Source organism: Pteropus alecto, unplaced genomic scaffold (assembly GCF_000325575.1).
Source record: "Pteropus alecto unplaced genomic scaffold, ASM32557v1 scaffold8, whole genome shotgun sequence".
Classification (NCBI taxonomy): Eukaryota; Metazoa; Chordata; class Mammalia; order Chiroptera; family Pteropodidae; genus Pteropus; species Pteropus alecto.
The window spans coordinates 5,191,609-5,209,676 of record NW_006494609.1 but is presented as its reverse complement, the minus strand read 5'-3'; the positions used below and the strand labels follow the sequence as shown (position 1 = coordinate 5,209,676).

Below are 18,068 nucleotides of genomic sequence, written 5' to 3'. Positions count from 1 at the left end.
GCAGAAGGTCCTGGGTTCGCGCCCCAGGTGGAGCCTCGGACCATACCGCAGGGGCGCCAGGCCCTGGGTACACGCCCCAAGCATGGGGGAGGAGACGCCCCACCTTCAGAGATCCAGTTCTTAAGGGGAAACTGCAACCTCCATAGGTGGAGGGGGGCGGGGATTAAAGAGGGGGAAAAAAAAGAGAGAATAAGTTTTTTTTGTTGTTGGCCACCCAATTTGTGGTAATTTGTTATGGCAATCACAGGAAACTAATACCCCTGCTTATTAGCTGTGGGCCCTTGGACAAGTCACTTAATCTGTCTGCCTCAGTTTCTTCACCTGTAAAATAGGGATGATAACAATAGTATCTACCTCATAGGGATGCTGTGAAGTAAAAGGAGAAAATAGAGAGAGAGCTCATAGTACAGCACCTGTCCCGTAGCGTTCAGTCAATGCGAACACTTGTTAGCATCAGAAGCATACCTGGGGAACTCATTAAAAATATGGTTTTCTAGAGCCCTCCCCATTGGGATCATTGAAAACAAATCTTTGAAGTATATGATCTAGGAATCTGTACTTTATGGCTCCTCAGATGGCTCTGGCTGTCTGACAGGTTGGAACTACCAGTCAGTTGTCACATTCCTACCTCCATGATAGACAGACACGAATCCCTTGTTTCTGAAAAGCTGCCCTTGCAGATACAGATTTCACGAGTGTCCTTGGTAAACTATTCTGGTACTGAACTGCTTCAGCAGTAAGGAAACTCCAGCTCGTGCCTATCCCGAATCCCTCATCACGTAGCTTCATCCCATTTCCCTTCGCTACTCACAGCAGAGGCAGAAACTGCTCAGATGTGGTGGAACCACCCAGTCCACGGCAAGAAAGGATTCTGCAGGAACTTTTCAATGAGAAAAGCAATCAGCAATGGGAAGCCTAGTCATGGTTAGTCTGGGTGGGGTCCGAGATGGATAAGAACAGGCAGAAGCTAGAGTTTCTCCAGCTCCTGCCCCATTAGTTACAAGCTAATGCGGTACCTCAACACAGTACCATTGCTGGGGAGCATGGCACTCTGCCACCCACCCAAGAATCAGGCGGCAGAGCAGCTGGAGAACAGCTCTGCAGCAGCAGGAAGCCAACCCTGTCTGTCCAGGCAGCCCGTGTAGGCAAGGGAACTGAAGACATGAGCAAGTGAGAAATTGGCTAATGTGACAATCACGCTGATGAGAATGGAGAAACACCGCACTCACAGCAACAGCCTTCCATCACCAGAAACCCAGGGGCTTATTTTGTTTTATTTCAGCTATGGCCTTTGGAAAGGGATCACCACTTCCGAGCGGCAGCAACAGCCAACATCATCCCATCAGGCAGCTTTAAGCCCGAAACAGCCCCAGGTGAGGAAGAAGAGAAGACCCAGAAAGAAAGTGACCAAACCCAGCAGGGGAAAGACCAAAGCAACGGTGGGTACAAGCCAGAGTCTGGCCCAGTGTCTGCTACAAACGGTGCAGCCTGTGCTTCTCCAAGTGTGACTGGCACCAGTGATGGTGTGCAAAACTGTGGTACAAGAGGTAGTTTCGGATGGTACCCAAAATGCTTATTTCCATATGCATTAGATCCCCCCCCAAAAAAGAGATAGCCTATCCAATCTATAATTTGACAGATATTTTTCCTTAGAGCAAAACCAAGTAATGGGAAAAGAGTCAACAAAATAAAAAATATCATACAAACACATGAATTGTCGTTTATAAGAAAGTGCATGGGAATGATAAACAATGCAAGATAGTGCTCACTTCTGGTTGTCTAAGAGGAGGCTGGGTAAGGTATTATTTCTGAAATAGGCCAGTGAGTACAAGGGTAATTACTAAATTGTTTTTTATACCTCTTCTTAGATCTTACGTATTTCACGTTTTTAAAAAGCTATGGAGACATGGTGAGATGGGACACTGTTATTGGTCATGGTCCATAGGTCACTGACAAGTCTAGAGCAATTAAGAGAGGAACTTGGCTTTGCGTGGCCTGCCTGAGAACTACAGAGAAGCCATTGCACAGTGCACCCAACCTCCAAAGATAGTTGGTGCCATGCCAAAGTTTCCTCCAAGGTCCCCACTGATGGGAGTGGAGCTCCTAAGTCTCTCCCCAGACAACACCACAGCCCTAGAACCCACTTCTATGGAATTCTCCTCAAATTAGAAGGTGTTGGGGTCAAGGCCACTGCAGAAAGTTGTGCAGGTTTGCAATGCAGTATTCAGAGGAGTTTGAGTACACAGAAAACCAAAAAGGAGGTGCTAGATGCAATCGCAGGCTGTCTCCCTATTCCAGACGCCTGGTCCTTAGATGACTCAACCAGAGCAAATTAAATGCAGCTCATGCTCCTGCAGAAATTATCACAAACTCTGAAAAAGCCAGTCACCAAGAAAGCAAGGATTCAACCTTCCTCATCCTCTATGCAGAACACTCTCAGGCAGATGTTCCAGGATGACCCGCAAAAGCAGCAAAAGGGGACAAAGTGCATGAAAACTCACTGAAAAGCTTCCACACCAGGTTGACAGACACCGCACATGCACAAGCACTGTGGCACAATTAGACATCCCAATTCTGAAGGAGGCCTTCCTGAGCATGCACCATGCCCCCCCAACTCCCAACCCCCAGGCTGGGTTAGGAGCCCCTCTTGTGCAGGGCTCCTGTCCCAGCTCGTCATGACTGGGAGTGATGTCAGGGGCCAGAGCTGGAATGAAGACAAATTAATCCTTCTGCAACTGGTGATTTCACACCTGCTTCTCCCACTAGACTGAGCAACTTTACATCCTTTATATCCTCTGAGCCTGAGACTCACACAGCAGGCTGTTTACGTTTGTTAAAATGGATGGAAGAATGGTGGAGACAGTCATGGTTTAGCCAGGACAGTCGCCAGCTTCCCGAGAGTATTCCTAAAGAGCCAGACACTGCTACAGTTCCCCTTGCAGAGTAATAAGATCTTTAAAACGCTTACTGAATTACCATACCTTCACTAAGCTTGTGGCAGGGTTACCCTCCAAATCGGCAGTTGTTCAACAGCTTAATACTTGAAAAGCTTTCCCAAAGCACAGAGAGCATCTACTGATTCCTCTGGAGGGTCTACACTCCCTTCCACCAGTGAGTGCAAATTCCAAATATTTGATAAATTAACTGTTTGGTTAACTGAGTGACCAAGTAAAGAAGTTCCAGAGAGAAGGCTCTATTGCCCTTCTTCCTCTTATCCTGTGTTTCCCAAACCCCTGCCAGGCAGCACCACAGCCTGAGGGCTCATGCCGGGGAGGGACAAACCAGCAGAAGAAATCCAACAGCAGCAGCTAGCTGGCAAGAGCAGCTGCATAAGCATCCTTGGTTCCACTTTCTATCCAACTTGGTGCTTTCCCCCAAGTTGGAAATGGATAAATGGAGACAACTGAGTATAAAATGCAAAGAACATGAGATTAGGTAAGACCTAGATGTCCAAGACCAAGTCCATGATCTGCCACAAACCTGAAGGGGCCTAAAAAACCACAACATGCCTCTGATTTCTAGTTCCGCATCTGTACATAACAGGCTTGAGCTAGCTGATGCCGAGGTGTCTTTCTCAAGTTCAATGGAACAATTTTAAAGAGTCATCATCCCACCTTAGCCCTTTACTCCACTTCTCTGACCAATATCCACTGGTCAGAAATGGAGTCCCTTTCCCCTCAAAATACCCTACCACATGCCATGGTTCTAAAAGTTGACAGCAAATGACCCCTCCTTCTAAATGCAGATTTCACTAATGCCAAAATTGCTATCTCATACTCAAGCCCAAAGCAGCCTGTGTCCCTAAACAAGGTCAAGTATAAAGGTTAGCTGAAATTAGTAGGCACAAAAGGTTCTCACAGCAAATTTAAAGCTCTCTTCCATCCAGAGAGTAAATATTGCAGGGGAACCTCCTATCCCTGAGTTTCATGCAAGCACGTGGAAGGAGTCCCATTAGAGGTGGAATGCTCCTGACTGCTCCCTTGTGGGAGGAGGAATTGCCAGTTGGTTGGTGAGGTGGAAGAAGAAACAGCATGGTCAGCTCACCCCTTCCCCTTTCTTCCCCTTTTGAGATCTGCATTTCTGCAGAGCACTGGTATTTAGCTTCTCCTTGCTCTAGGAGGCAGGCCCCATCTGAGAGGCTGGTCCTGCCATGTCTGTGCCTAACAGGTAAATCTATTAAATTCAGGAGTGAAGTTTAACAAGCCCATTTGCTCACAGACCCAAGCCACATGCTCCAGCCCAGGATTTGTCAGTAATAAGGCTGGCATATTTATCTCTATCTGGCAGAGTCTTGCAACTCCTTAATTCTACTTCTCAGGCAAGGAGAAAAAGAGCATTTATCATTACCTCCTCAAGCCCAAATATTAAGTACTATAGCAACTAACACGACATACACATACTGCTGACCTGAAGCATCTCATATCTCAGGAGCCCAGTGACCTCAATAACAAGATATTGAATTCGGCTAAAAAGCTTCCCAGTCACAGTAGCAATCGAGTTCCCTCCTAAATTAGGACTCTGATTAAGAAAAGAAAATGTACATGCCATCCCTCGCCCCCTCTTTTTCTCTACCCCATCCCACACACACATATATATATGCTCACTCTTCTACTCATTGTCTAGCACAGAGTAGAGGCTCAAAAAATATTCAGTAACTGAAAACATTAAGCATTCTCATTCATTAAGGGCTTAATAAAACTTGGCTCTAAAATTTTCCATGGCTCCCTACTATTTTTGGTATAAAACATGGCCTTTTTTCCCTCTGTGATCTAGCTCTAATTCTGTTTACCAATATGTCCTTTCACTCACCCCTAACCTAGTCTCCAGACACTGAACTAATCTATTTCTTAAAGACAATCTCCAAAATTTTACCTCTCAACCAAAATCACCTTGTCCCCAATGGTACAGGTTTCAGTCTTACCCATCTTTCCAAACTCAGCTCAAATACCCCCTTAATTCATTCAGTCTCACCCATTTTAGGCCACTCTCCCTGCTCCTGTATGCCTGGGTGTCTTAACTACATTGGGGTATACTAAGGTTGAACAAATAAGTAAATATATTACAGATAATAAGAGGCAGGTTTCTCACTCTCAGAGAAATAAGTTACATATAAGGGAGAAGGATAAATGAACTCTGTGATGTCAGACTGAAACAAAAGATATCAGTACGAACTCATGGTTTTTTAATAAGTAAATAGAGGTGTATATGCATGAGTAAGAATTAATACATATAATTCCTGGCTTGGTCTCCTGGGAGAGCCTGGAAACCACAACACCCCAATAGCAATATGCATCCACAGCTTGGTTTCTAAATATCATTTTCCAATAAAAGGAACCAAGACTCCTTAGAGAAGTGACTGATTACAAGGCTGGGGCAAGGAAAATATAAGACGAGCCTGGGGCATCTTGTGCTACCAAAAAGTTAAGATAGTGCTCAAAAAATGATGAGGCATATCAAAAAGACACAGGAGACAACCTGAAGGAGCTCCCAGTGGCCAAAGTTGGAACAATTTGTGCAAATAAAATAAACAATAATTGTTTTGGATTGTAATCCATACAATAACATAAATATCCATGAGTTCATACTTACAAAAATAATTCAACAAACTGAGGGAGAAAGGATACCTTTTCCTTATAGAAGAATTCCAATTAATAAATGTAAAAATAAGGAAATCATTAACTTGTTCATTAAAATGATAAGGAGTCAACGAGGCAAACCCTGTGCTTTTGGATCTCCTCCCTGGCTGGATTAAATAATCTGAGTGTTTAAGTAAGTCTTCTCACGTCTGTTCTTACAAACTCAGCTGGGGCAAAGGCCATTGCCACCACTTTACAGATAAGGAAGTAGAGGTGCTTGGTGGTAGACCAGGAGCCTGGGGATCTGGCTCCAAGTCCAAATTGGCTCAAATTCTACCCAGCGCCACCCAAACCTCTCCTCACTCTGTTTAGGCCTTGGAATTTCTGAATTTCATTTCTTCCTTTGAGTTACCAGTCCTTCTGCAACCTATCAAAATCCTGATTGTGCTTTGAGATCCAACATGCTTCTCCAAGATTCCCCAGTGTATCATGACTCACTTGGTTGCAAATAACGGAAAACTGAACTTAAACTATCTTAAGCAAAGAGAGAATTTCCTGGCACACATAATTGAAAAGTCTACTGGTAGTCTGGCTTCAGGCTCAGCTAGATCTAGGGATTCAAATGACACATCTCTCCACAATACTGGCTCAATTCACAGATAGTGACAAGATGGCTGCCAGCAGCCCTAAGCCAACATCCTATATTCTCAGTTTACGCAGCAGAAAAGAGTGTCCTATGGGGGACAACACCAAAAGTCCTGGATCTGATGCTCACTAACCAGCACTGGCTCAGTTGCTCTCCCTGAATCAACCTCTAGGGCCAGAGAAACGGGCCTAAGTCACATGCCCGCCTTGGAGCTGAGGGTGGGGTGAGCCCCACTCAAATCTCATGGTAAGTACCTGAGATATGAATGGTTCCTCAAAGGAAAGTCTGGATGCTCTCCTCAGTGAGAATGGTTCCTGAGCTGTCCACTATCCTCTAACCTCTTGGTCAGAATAATCTCAGTCCTACTTCTTCCAGCCCATTGTTTTAAGGTATGCATCAGCCGAGACTTCCACTGCACTGTGGACAAGCCAGTTCACACATGTCATCTCTGTTTATAAGTATCCTGGGCACCAGGAGTCTCATTCTCCAAAGCATCTGGGCCCTGTCCCACGCCCTCAGCTACCTAGCAAAGGGCCACTACACCCGTAGAAAATGCTCTTTCATTTTGGCTCCCACCCTATCTTGATGCGGAGCTGAGTCACTGAGATCCAAGCCAGCTGAGCACCAACCTTGAAAGTGCTTCTTGAAGTCACTGCCTGCCAAGCTCATCTCCTGGCTCTGGCATACTCTGGGACCTGGGGATACCGGCTTGACAGGTGAGATAATTATGTTTTATCCTTCACTCACTCCTTTATCAGTCTCATGGATGAGAACAGATAAGTGTTCCGATGGAAAAACACACTCCTGCAGTATTTACTCATGGTCTTTAGTGCCAGCCGGCTCCCCCATCCCAGGCACAATTCCTGGGGACCAGCCTACACCCCGTTATCTGCTGCCAGCTAACACGTGCTGCCCTCTTGTCAAATGCCAGGCTGCACTTTCCTTACTCATCCCCAAAGCTGTCAACTTCTCCAGGAGCTGCGGCATCACTGCCTTTCCAATGACTTACACATGAAGGGCAGTTGTCTCCACACCACCCATCCCCCTGCCTGCTCTGTCCCTGGGCCCTGGCTTGGACCTCTCTGCAAAATGTTACTGTCGTGGGCTCCAAAGCCCATAGCATTGGTTAGATGGAGAAAAGAGGTCAGAAAAAAAGCAGAAGAGAGGCATGAAGTCTCAGAGACAGGGCCTTTGAGATCTTCCAATACAAACTAACATTTCATTATTCATTCATTCAACAAACCTTTATTCCAGACCTACTGTGTTCTGGGTACAGTTGTAGGTACTGCAGACATGGAAATACACAACACAGTCCAAGCCTTGGTGTTCACGGAACAGATCTTCTAGTAGACACCTAACTTATTTCTGACACCTGCTTTATATTTACATTTTACAAAATAATCCTTAGTGAGTGTTATAACAATCTCTAGCCTACGGACAAGGAAATGGCAGCTCCTAAAGGTTAAACGACCTCCCCAAAGTCATGGCACAAACTCAGGTCTTCTGATTCTAAACCTGATTCTCTTTCTGGGGCCTCTCCCAATGCAAAGAGCTAGCAAGATGCAATTTGGCATTAAAATAGCCATTAAATCAACTCAGTCCTACACATCACTGCTAGAGGTAGAAGATATAAAAAAAATGACCCAATCCCCAATTGAAAGGAATGTATAGTCTAAAGAGAAAGAAAGACGTAACCATCATCTGTAGCAGGAATTAAAAAAAAAGAGTAATTAATTCAAATAGAAAGATTATCTCTGGAATTATACACAGGAAATAATGATTGCCTCCAGGCAGGAAAATTTGGTACCTGAGGAACAAGGATAGGAGAATCATTTTGTATGTTCAAATATTACATAGTTTGAATTGTGCACCAGGTGAATCTATTTCCCATTAAATGACACTTTGAGGATGCAATCATCCAAATCCTGAATGTGGGCAATTCTACAAGATAAATGATCTGGTTTCTTCAACAAGCAAATAGCTCAGGGGAAAAGAGAGAGAGAGAGAGAGAGAGAGAGAGAAAAGAAAGGCAGGGCCAGGGGGAGGAGGAAGGAAGGGAAAATACTATAGCTTTTAAAAGATTTAGAAAACATCAACCAAACACAATGTATGTATGTACCTTGTTTGGATCCAGATTTCGACTTTAAAAAGACATTTATGGAACAACAAGGGAGACTTAAATATGGGCTAGCTACTAGAGTTTATTAAGAAACTATTGTTAATTTTGTTAAGTATGACCATGGTCATGGTATTGTATTTGTTTTTTTAAAGGTCCTTATCTATGAGAAAAACATACTGAGTTACTTATAGATGAAATAATACAATGCCTGAGATTTGCTTTTAATTATTTCAGCAAAAATAATGAATGCATGAGTAAAAAATAAACTAAGGAATGAATAAATAAAGGGGGAGTAGATGAAACAAGATTGGCGAAATAGTGATAACTTCTGAAGCTGAATGACAGTTCCATAGGGGTTCATTCTACTACTCTCTCTATTCTTGTCGATAGTTGAAATTTCCATAACAAAAAGTTTAAATAAAATTTTTAAAAATTAATTATTCTATCCACCTAGGATGACTGATTAAGGGAGATGTTTGAGTTGAGCCTAGAAGAATGAGTAGGACTTTTCTATGGGGCAAAGGGCATTCCAGGCTAAGCAAAGACACACAGATCTATTACAAACTTCCCTCTGGAGGAACCAAATATATCTACACCAATATATCGACCCCAAATTCAACGTAGATCCACAAAAGTGCCCTCTTGCTTGATGCCCCAACTCTCTGGGACTTCTAGTCATAGCATCGAAATCAACTCCCCTATTCCAAATGAGGACAGTGTGCGGGGTCGACAGTTCCACTCGGAGCCCTACATGAGGCCCCAGTGTCGCCTTCAGAGGACAGGAAAATAATTAACCTCTTTCAATTGGGTTTTGCCTGACAAAGCAGTTTGGAAGCCAGCTAAGCTATCATAGAGCCTTCCTCCCTCCAGAGTCATACACACACACCAGCCTCCCTGATTGTAGATTCATAGCCTCGATTCCACGGGATCCAGCTTGATGTTGGCCTAACAGTCCAGCCCATCGGCATTGGAACTCCTCCAATGAGGAGATAGGCCTCCCCTACTCCCTCCCCAGTCTCAATCCCCACACTGTCCCCTGCCCACCTCCAGCTGCACACAGGAAGCTTGTCGCTTTGCACCCACTTCAGGACTTACTCAGTCCTGGCCTGGCTTAGATGGGTCCCACGGGTCCCTTACCTGGGATCGAAGCTGCAAGTACTCCTCTGAGCCATAGGGGACACTCCTCAGGGAGGTGAGATAGTCATAACTGATGACAGCTGTCTGTGAAACAAGGAAGGGAAAAGCTTAGCACCAGACATCAAATGTTACTTACTCCTCTGCCCAAGTGCTGCAGCTGCAGGCCCCTGACACAGGTAGTGTGTTTGGAGAAGTACAAAGTCCCACTCCTAAGATGCTCTGCCCCTAGATCTTGTTTGACTGGCTTCTTCCTGTCAGCCAGGGCTCTGTACAAATGCCACTTCTACAGAGAGTCCCAATCTAAAGCTGTCCCCACCCACCAAGAACTCTCAATTTCCATAACAAATCACTCTCTAAAATTACATTGCTCATTTGTTTCCTTGTACATGGACTGTCTCCCCTTTGTTAGAATTCCAGCTCTACAGGCACAGGGGCTTGTCCTTCCTGTTCATCATCATACCCCCTGTGCCTTTTACAGTGCCAGCCATATAGGTAAATGCTCAGTAAATACTAGCTGAATGAGTGCTACTGGATAAACTTATCCCACCTCTCTGTATCAAAAATACACATCGTTTTATATGTATGATTGCTCTAACAGCATGAGTTTGGATTCTCAGTCCCTTAGCCAGAAGTCCACTTATCATTTGTGAATCAGAAGATTTCAGGCTCCTAGATATTTCAGGCGTGGGTGAGCTGTGGAAATTACCTAGCCCAAACCTTCCCTTTCAGAATTGAGAGACTGAGGCCCGCAGAATTTAAGAGTCTCCCATAGCTGACATAGAAAGGAGTCTGTTCCTTTGCCTGCACTCCCAAAGCTTTATTCCATTTGACATACACTTGTTGAACGCCAACCACAAGCAAGACCTGGTCATGAAGCAGTGCAGACGGCTGGTCAAGGCCAGAACCCTGGCCTTTATGGAATGCACAGCCTCGTGGCTGATTTATAAAGCACTGAAAAAAAACCTTCCTTCCTTCTACCCAACTATTCAGATCTCCAAGGTCTCATCAAACCCCGCTTCCCCTCTGGCACTCATCCTGACTCCCAGCCCAAGGGCTCACTCCTGGGTATGAGGTCCCCCAACAGCAATTATCTGAATCACACATCTTGAGCTAGGATATGGTTTTAGATTGATTTGACCCATTCACGTGAGCACTTCTCAGCCAGAAGCTCCTTCAAAGCTGTGCCTAGGTGGGACAGTTTGTTTCTGCTCTTCAAATATATGAGATAATGCTAGGCCCAAAAAACGCACTTGGTAAACACTTGGGAATCCTTTCATAGTCCATGGCCTGTTTACCCATTTGTCTGTCTTGAGTCTATGACTCACCTTCCCCTAGGGGCTGGTACTCTTCTGAGCAAGGCCAGAGAAAAGACTTGACAACACCGAGTGTTAAGGAAATGGTTAGACAACAACCCAAGCAGACCGTGTATCAGAGAACATCTACGCCACAGGGGAAAAAAGGATGAGCTCATCCCACAGCACACAAAGGGAGCATGTGACGATCTACCCACATGCAAATGGGACAGTTACGGCACATCTGGGAAAGTTGCTTTCCACAGAGTTAAGAGGACACGATCACACAAGAACAATGTTCCTGAGCCACTGGAGAAAACCACCAATGGTCACATTGTCAACTCAGATTATCTGTTAGTTTAGGGACTGGAGGAGATTCTCAAAGCTCTCCGAGGCCTAGATGTTCTGAGTATGAGCCCCGCATCAAGAGTCATCCACACTAGCTCACTGCGAGGAGATCGAGTTTTCCGCTAGAATTTAATCAAAGCTACAAAGTCTTTCTTCCAAGCATCCGCTGAGAAACACTGCCCTGAGTCTGTCGCTAAAATAAGATATGGAACCTAAAATGTAAAGGCTTCACAACAGAGATCCTGTGCAGTCCCATTCTATTAAACTTCAGGATGGCAGAGGTTGTACATACAAGAATACAGGTGCATAAGGAATATATCTATATGCTTGTACGACTGTAAAGAGAGAGCTTTGCATACATAAGAGTACACGTGTATCTCCACATGTGTGACCAGTGTATCCACTGCTACATGTATGTTCACCTTCAAGTAATACTGTAGTTCCTCTCTACCCCCAAAATGAGAAAAACCTACCGTAGCAACTGCTCTGCCCACCCTGACAGCACCAAAGTCATTAGGATCCAAGTACTTGTTATTGTAAAGGTAGAAGCCAGAGGCTGCAAGGGCCACGCTGGTCCACGAAGTGAGCTTGAGAGCCCTTCTGGCCATGTCCCCAGACCCTGCAGAAAGAAAGGAAAGAAAGAGCAACAGGGGAGTTTCATAGTTAGTCAGACTGGGATTCAAATCCAGGCTCTGCCACTAGATAGATTGAATGACCTGGGCCATTTTCCTAATCTCATTGCACTTCAGTTTCTTCATTTATAAAATGGGATGATACCTACCTCGATAGTTGTTGGGTTACCCTGAGATCGTGTATATAAAATGCTTAGCATAGTACCCAGCACAAGGCAACTCTCAAAGTCAGTCTATATTCAGCAGTACCAGGCACTGTTCTAAGCACTGGGGACAACGTGAACAAAACAAAGTTCTTGCCCACATGGCGCTTACACTCTAGATAGGATGACAGATCATAAGCAAACAGACATATAACATATTAGAATGTCAGCTGGTATTAGATGTTGGGAAGAAAATCAAAGAGGGTAAAAGGAAAGATGACAAACAGGTGACAAAGAATGTTATTTTAGATAGGAAAAGCGGCTGAGCATGTTAATCATCATTACTTGTAACTATTATGATACCACCACATACACACCGGCATCATTAGCCTTCTAGACCCAGGTCATAAGTGGTCAGGCCACAGCCAAAATGGTAGCTGGTCAGAAGCAGCCAGGCAAGCCCTCCCCATTTGGCTGATTTGCGGTTACACTGCCCCTTGTCTAGACTGTGAGCTCCTTGAGGTGCAAACGCCATGACTATTACTATTCTATCTAATCACAGTCCTGCAGGGTGCTTTACGTTTAGAGATTCAATGTCCACCTGCTGATCTGATCCATTTAACCAAAGTCACGCTCTCCCGGTCAGTGAGCCTAAGTGGGCTCCCAGCTCCCTGATACCTTTTCCCGCCCTACTTGTACCTGCTCAGTCCACCAGGTGGCTGCACGGTCACTCTTTGGGGCCGCAGCACCCAATGAGCTGCTTACTCTTTAATTCCTGGGAATTCTATCAGACAGAAGTCGTTGGCCACAGCTGCAGCCCCCAAGGGAGAAGTACGCCCAGGAGAAGCGTATCGCCAAGCCACCTGCAGGAGCAACCCTGCACAGACGCGCAGGAAGCTTCAGGTCATCGCCTTGTTTGCTTCTGCTCTGGACTCGGTCTGTGGCCATCACCTCCCTGCTCTGTGCCTCTGTTTCCCCTTTGTATGAAAACTGTTGCTACAAACAGCCTTGTCTTCATTTTTTTAAAGTCTATTTTGACTCGTGCCTCACAGATTTTTTTAAAGTTCTCACCAGTATATCTTTTTCCATTCTTTCACTTTCAACTTATATTTTATACTGTTTCTCTAAACAGCATATAGTTCATTTTTTCTGTTTGCATTTAATATAATAACATATATTTGGATTTAGTTTTACCGTCTTCTTCTTGCTTTCTATTTTTCCTAATTTTGTTTCTTTTTCTCTTCTTTCTTGACTCTTTCTAGACTCGGCATTTTTTATAATAGTGTGCTCTTTGTTTTCTTTACATTCTCTTTATTTACGAAAACCTCCCTATCACCCTATCATTCTGCCAACATTTTTATAAGCCAAGAGTTCCTTTCAGACGGGAGAACTTGATGGTTGAGAACATGCACTCCAGAGTCAGACAGGCCCGGGTTCGAGTCCGGACACAGTCACTAACAAATCAGGTGAGCGGGGGCAAAATGCTAACTCTCTCCGAATCCCGTGACTTTGTCTATAAAGTGGGGATGATGACAGCAGTCCCTACTTGACAGGCGATGAAGAACAAGGAAATCATGGAAAATGTTCAGCAAGGTGCCACCTACACAGTAAGAACACAGTAACAACTACTGTACGTTGTTGTTGTTAGCTCCTCATCCAATGCCAGGCTTTGGTAAAGGATCTTATTACCCTGCCTGTCAGCTTCCAGGGGACTTTTGCATGCCCCACTTCTAACATCCCCGTAGACCCCCACCTAACCCTACCTTTTCACCTTGTTCTCTACACCCTCAGCCTGTAGTATTCTCTATCGAAAGGAACAGCATACTCGGTTCACCCCCTACCTTCTTTCTACCAAGACACACATTCCCAATATGAACCAGAAGCAGACCTTAAATTAGGCCGAGTATCCTCAGCATCTTAATACACCTTTCTCCAAGATCATCGGTGTAAGAAGGTCCATGGGGGTGATCCAGGGACCTTGCTTGTGGGGTATGCAGAGAAGCCCACGTTGAGAAGGTGGTATGAGCGGGGAAGTCCTGCTTCTGCTGCTCACCAGCTATGTGACCTTGACCAAGCCACAACATCTTGGAGTCCCCAAGTAATCATCTGCAAAAGGGAGCTCTTGATAGTACCTACGTCACAGGGTCATTGCGGGAATTAAATGAAAAGCTGCTTTAACAGAATGCCTAACATGCTCAGTAAATGAGACTTCCATACTGTCATTTCTTCTCTGACAAGCTGAAGAACTTACATAGAACTCCTCAGGGTCTAGGATTCGGCACAACCTTGTACAATTAATAAAGGAGAGGAAGAAGGCCATCACATCTTTCCTGAACCACTCAACCATTCCCTATTCCAAATACTTTCCCACATTCCACCTAACCTTCTCTGCCACTCAAGTTATCCTCCTAACCTACAAGTACATTTATATCACTCCTACCTCCCCTCAACCTACCAAAAAGTCTAAATTCCCTAGCAAGGCCTTCAGGACCCCCACCACACTCTCATCCCAACCCACCTTTCCAGCTTCATCTCTCAGAATATCTCTCCACACTCAATACCCCATTATCCCTCTATGAAGTTTTAATCTCTATTGATTTGATCCTATATCTGCCTCTTTCACTAGATACAAAGGGCAGAATTTGCTAATAAATAAGTCCTCTAATAAAAATAAAGGATTGAAGGAATGAGTGAGCGAATTTTTTCCCAGTCTAGTATCAGTGTGGAAACAAACTTAAGTCCAACTGTGCATTCCTCTGATCTCAACTCTCCAATGGTCCCCACCTCACTGATATGAAGAGCCAAGACCTTGGCATGACTTATAAGACCCTACCCGACTTGACTTCCCGATTTCCTCCAGGGTCTCAGGCCTTTCCACCTTCCCCCTTGCTCACTTCACTCCAATGGCAATGACTTCCTTGCTCTTCCTCAAATATGCCTGGCATATTCTGGCCTCAGAGCTTTTGCACTTGCTGGTCCCCCTGCCTAGAACGGAGGTCAGCAAACTATCTCTGTAAAGTGCCATATAATAAATATTTTTGGCTTTGCAGGCTATACCATCTCTGTCACAACTATTTAACTCTGCATTGTAGTGCAAGGCAAAAGGCAGCTTAGATGATATATAAAGTAATGGGTATGGCCTGATTTGGTCCTCAAGCTTTAGTTTACCAAACCCCGGCTTAGCTCATACATAGTAGGTGTTCCATAAGTATTTACTGAATTTAATGAATGAATCAATGAATGGATAAACTATGCTCCATGCAAACCGTGCAGACCCAGTAACAACACAGGTCCCCAGATGAGAATCACATACCCAGGGCTGACAATTCAATAGCCATCCTCCCCAATCACCCCTAGCACCAGCTCTCAGCCCTTGCCTCCTCAAGATCCCATTCTCCTGGTGCACCATCCTCCACATCTGTCCCTGTAGGCAATGAAGCCACCCCTAGCCTTGACACCACCTCTTGGTGGGGAAGCAGCATCTAAGCAGACACAACTCCCAAGACCTGGTTTTCATGCAAATGTCCTTAATAAGAGATGGAAATTGAAAAACATCAAATAGATGATATAGGAGCCAAACTGTGTCTAAATAGACTGGAGCTGGAGTTTTCCATAAGGTGTCAGTGAGTCTTTAACATGCAAATGAGTTGCTTCCCTCGGGATATTTTAAAAGACCCTGTCAGCCATGAAATATGTCTATGGATGAAAAACACCTTTCATTATTAAACCCTTTGCTAATGAATCACCTGCCCTCTTCTGTTTACTTGCCTTTTTGACTTTCACCTAAGTTATTTCTCATACCAGCATACCCTTGGGGAATAAGGGGGGAGAGGGGGAGGGCGGGGCGAAGCCACCAAGACCCTAAAACCTAATCATTAGATAATATTAGCAATAACTAACTTTTACAAAGCCCTTTGCACTCATCTCATTAGATATTCTACACAACCCAGTGAGGTGAGACAAATATTATTACCAGCACCAGGTATAAGCAAGGAAACCAAGCAGCAGAGGGTGAGTGATTAGCACCAGGTGGCTCAGCTAGTAAATGGCAGAGTAAGAGCTTGGGCCCTACTCTTCATGGCACATGACCTCCTTAACAGACACTCCCAGACCTCCATTCACAAGTATCTGTGTCAGTCATTGCAGGCAGGGACTATGATCTCTGACCCTGTACCACACCCTAACCAGCCAGGCATGTGGAAGACGTTGCTTGGAACCCTGGAAATTGACATGTCACAAGAGCAACGAAAGCACCTAGAAACAATCGATTCCAGTCTGTGAAATATTTAGGAGAGCTGTGTTATTGTCAAATCTATGATAAGAAGGGACTCCATCTCACGAGACCATAGGGGACACCTCAGTGGTGATAAAATGAGGCAACAGGAGAGTCTGGAAAGTTCTACAAATGAGAAGTTGATGGTCAAATGATATGTCCATTCCCTGGACAGAACCAAATGGGAACCAAACATTTACTATTCATGGGCCAGTAAGTGGCTAGGCTTTTTCAGTTATCATCCATCTGCAACTCCCTCTCCATGAAACATTCTGAGACAATAAGCCTAGAATTGCCTCGCCCTGCTTGTTGCACAGGTGAGAATGGTAACAGAGGAAAGGCAGACTCTAATTCCGTTAATCCCGTAAAATGATCACAACCTCCTCCCATTTCCTAGACAGATTATTAGACAAATGAGCATTATTGTTTCTGTTCTGCTCTCAAGACTGGAAAAGACCCAATAATACCCTTGGAGGGAGTGATCAGGTATTCAGGGAAACCTGGTTACTGACTAGGATAAAAAGCAATCAAGATGAATGGTACCATCATATGTCAAGTCTGGAAAGATGCTGAGTCAATGCCCAGGGACCATCTAGTTGGACTGAAGATGTTTACAATCTGTCCTGCACTGTCCTGCACTGTCCTGCATGTTTACAATCTGTCCTGCACCATACCCCCTTCCTAGTGTTTGATACCCAGAAGGTGGCTGAATCAATATTGATTAAATAAAGGAATCCCTGAATGATGCCAGAGTCCTAGAGTAGACAGGGAAAATAAATCTCACCTAGGCAAGGAATAGAAATTCTCCATTCAGTTCATCCTGGGAAAGGAGGACTCAGAACAGTAGAAAACCAAGTGCAAAGAGTGAGCAGCAGGTTAAGAAAAGTGAGTGAGCTTCCACAACTACATTCAGAGGTTCATACTATTAGAATCTCATTCTAGTTGAATTAAGAAACTCGGCAGGGAAGCTAGTAAGTGATGGAGCCTGAACTTATTCAAGTTCAGGTGTGTCTGCTCCAACCAAGAGAGCACAAGGCAAATGAGAACAAGTAGATTGCTGGGCCCTGAGGTGGATCACTGGAGTCCCTCTGGCATGGAAATATAAACCTAGGTTTATTCAGTGAGTTGTGGGGGAGAGAAATGGGAGGGAATGAATGCCTGAACAAAGCACTATTCTTACCTTATAGGTCCCTTGTCTGGCAAGAAAATGTATATATCAGAAATGAAATGCAAACTCTCCCAGCAGAGGTCAAACCTTACATCCCTGAAGGCTGCTGAGAAATAGCCAAGCCAGTAATGACACAATGAGATAGAATATGATGTAATCTAGGAAGTGTAGATACATGAAAATCTGTCTATAAAGTAATGTGGGGGGAATTAACAGAGTACTATGCACATGTTTACTATAACTACAAAGTTAAAATGGCAAACAAGGATGGAAAAGCCCACAACCAGTTGTGAAGAGATGGTGCTTTAAATTCATAGGATTTTTTCCTATTAAACAGTAGAACTCAGAGGTATGCCCCCAGACCAGCAGCATCCCCATCTCCTAGAAGAATGTTAGAAATGTGAATTCTTCATCCCCAGACCTACTGAATCGGAATCTTGGGGATTAGGTCCATTATTCCATGCCGTAACAAGCCCTCCAGGTGATTCTCACACTAAAGTTTGAGAACCACTGCAATAAGAAAATGCTTAAAGAAAACGTGTGAAGGCACAAACTCTTCTTTCTTGAGCACCCACAAAATGCCACAACATGGAGGTGATCAATAAAAACTTGTTGAATTGAATGACTTCCTAGTTAATAGAAAGTAAAGCCCACTTAACCTGGAGAGAGCTATACTAGGTCTGCCATAGGCACACATTTATTGTGCGACCTGGAAGCGCAGGGCCCTGCAAGTT

General features: G+C 44.5%; 1 protein-coding gene across 3 annotated transcripts in view; it reads right to left on the bottom strand.

The window, feature by feature from the left end:
• The window catches only part of ADCK1 (aarF domain containing kinase 1), a 105,241-nt gene that overhangs the window by 86,591 nt on the left and 582 nt on the right, over window positions 1-18,068 (bottom strand). For all 3 annotated transcript variants that reach the window (XM_006925489.3, XM_025042109.1, XM_015599564.2), the window contains exons 2-3: window positions 11,592-11,737; window positions 9,479-9,562 (exon numbers count right to left, since the gene is read on the bottom strand). In XM_006925489.3, the coding sequence (XP_006925551.1) occupies window positions 9,479-9,562; window positions 11,592-11,726 (219 nt within the window). In that variant the 5' untranslated portion in view covers window positions 11,727-11,737. The remainder of the gene's footprint in view (window positions 1-9,478; window positions 9,563-11,591; window positions 11,738-18,068) is intronic.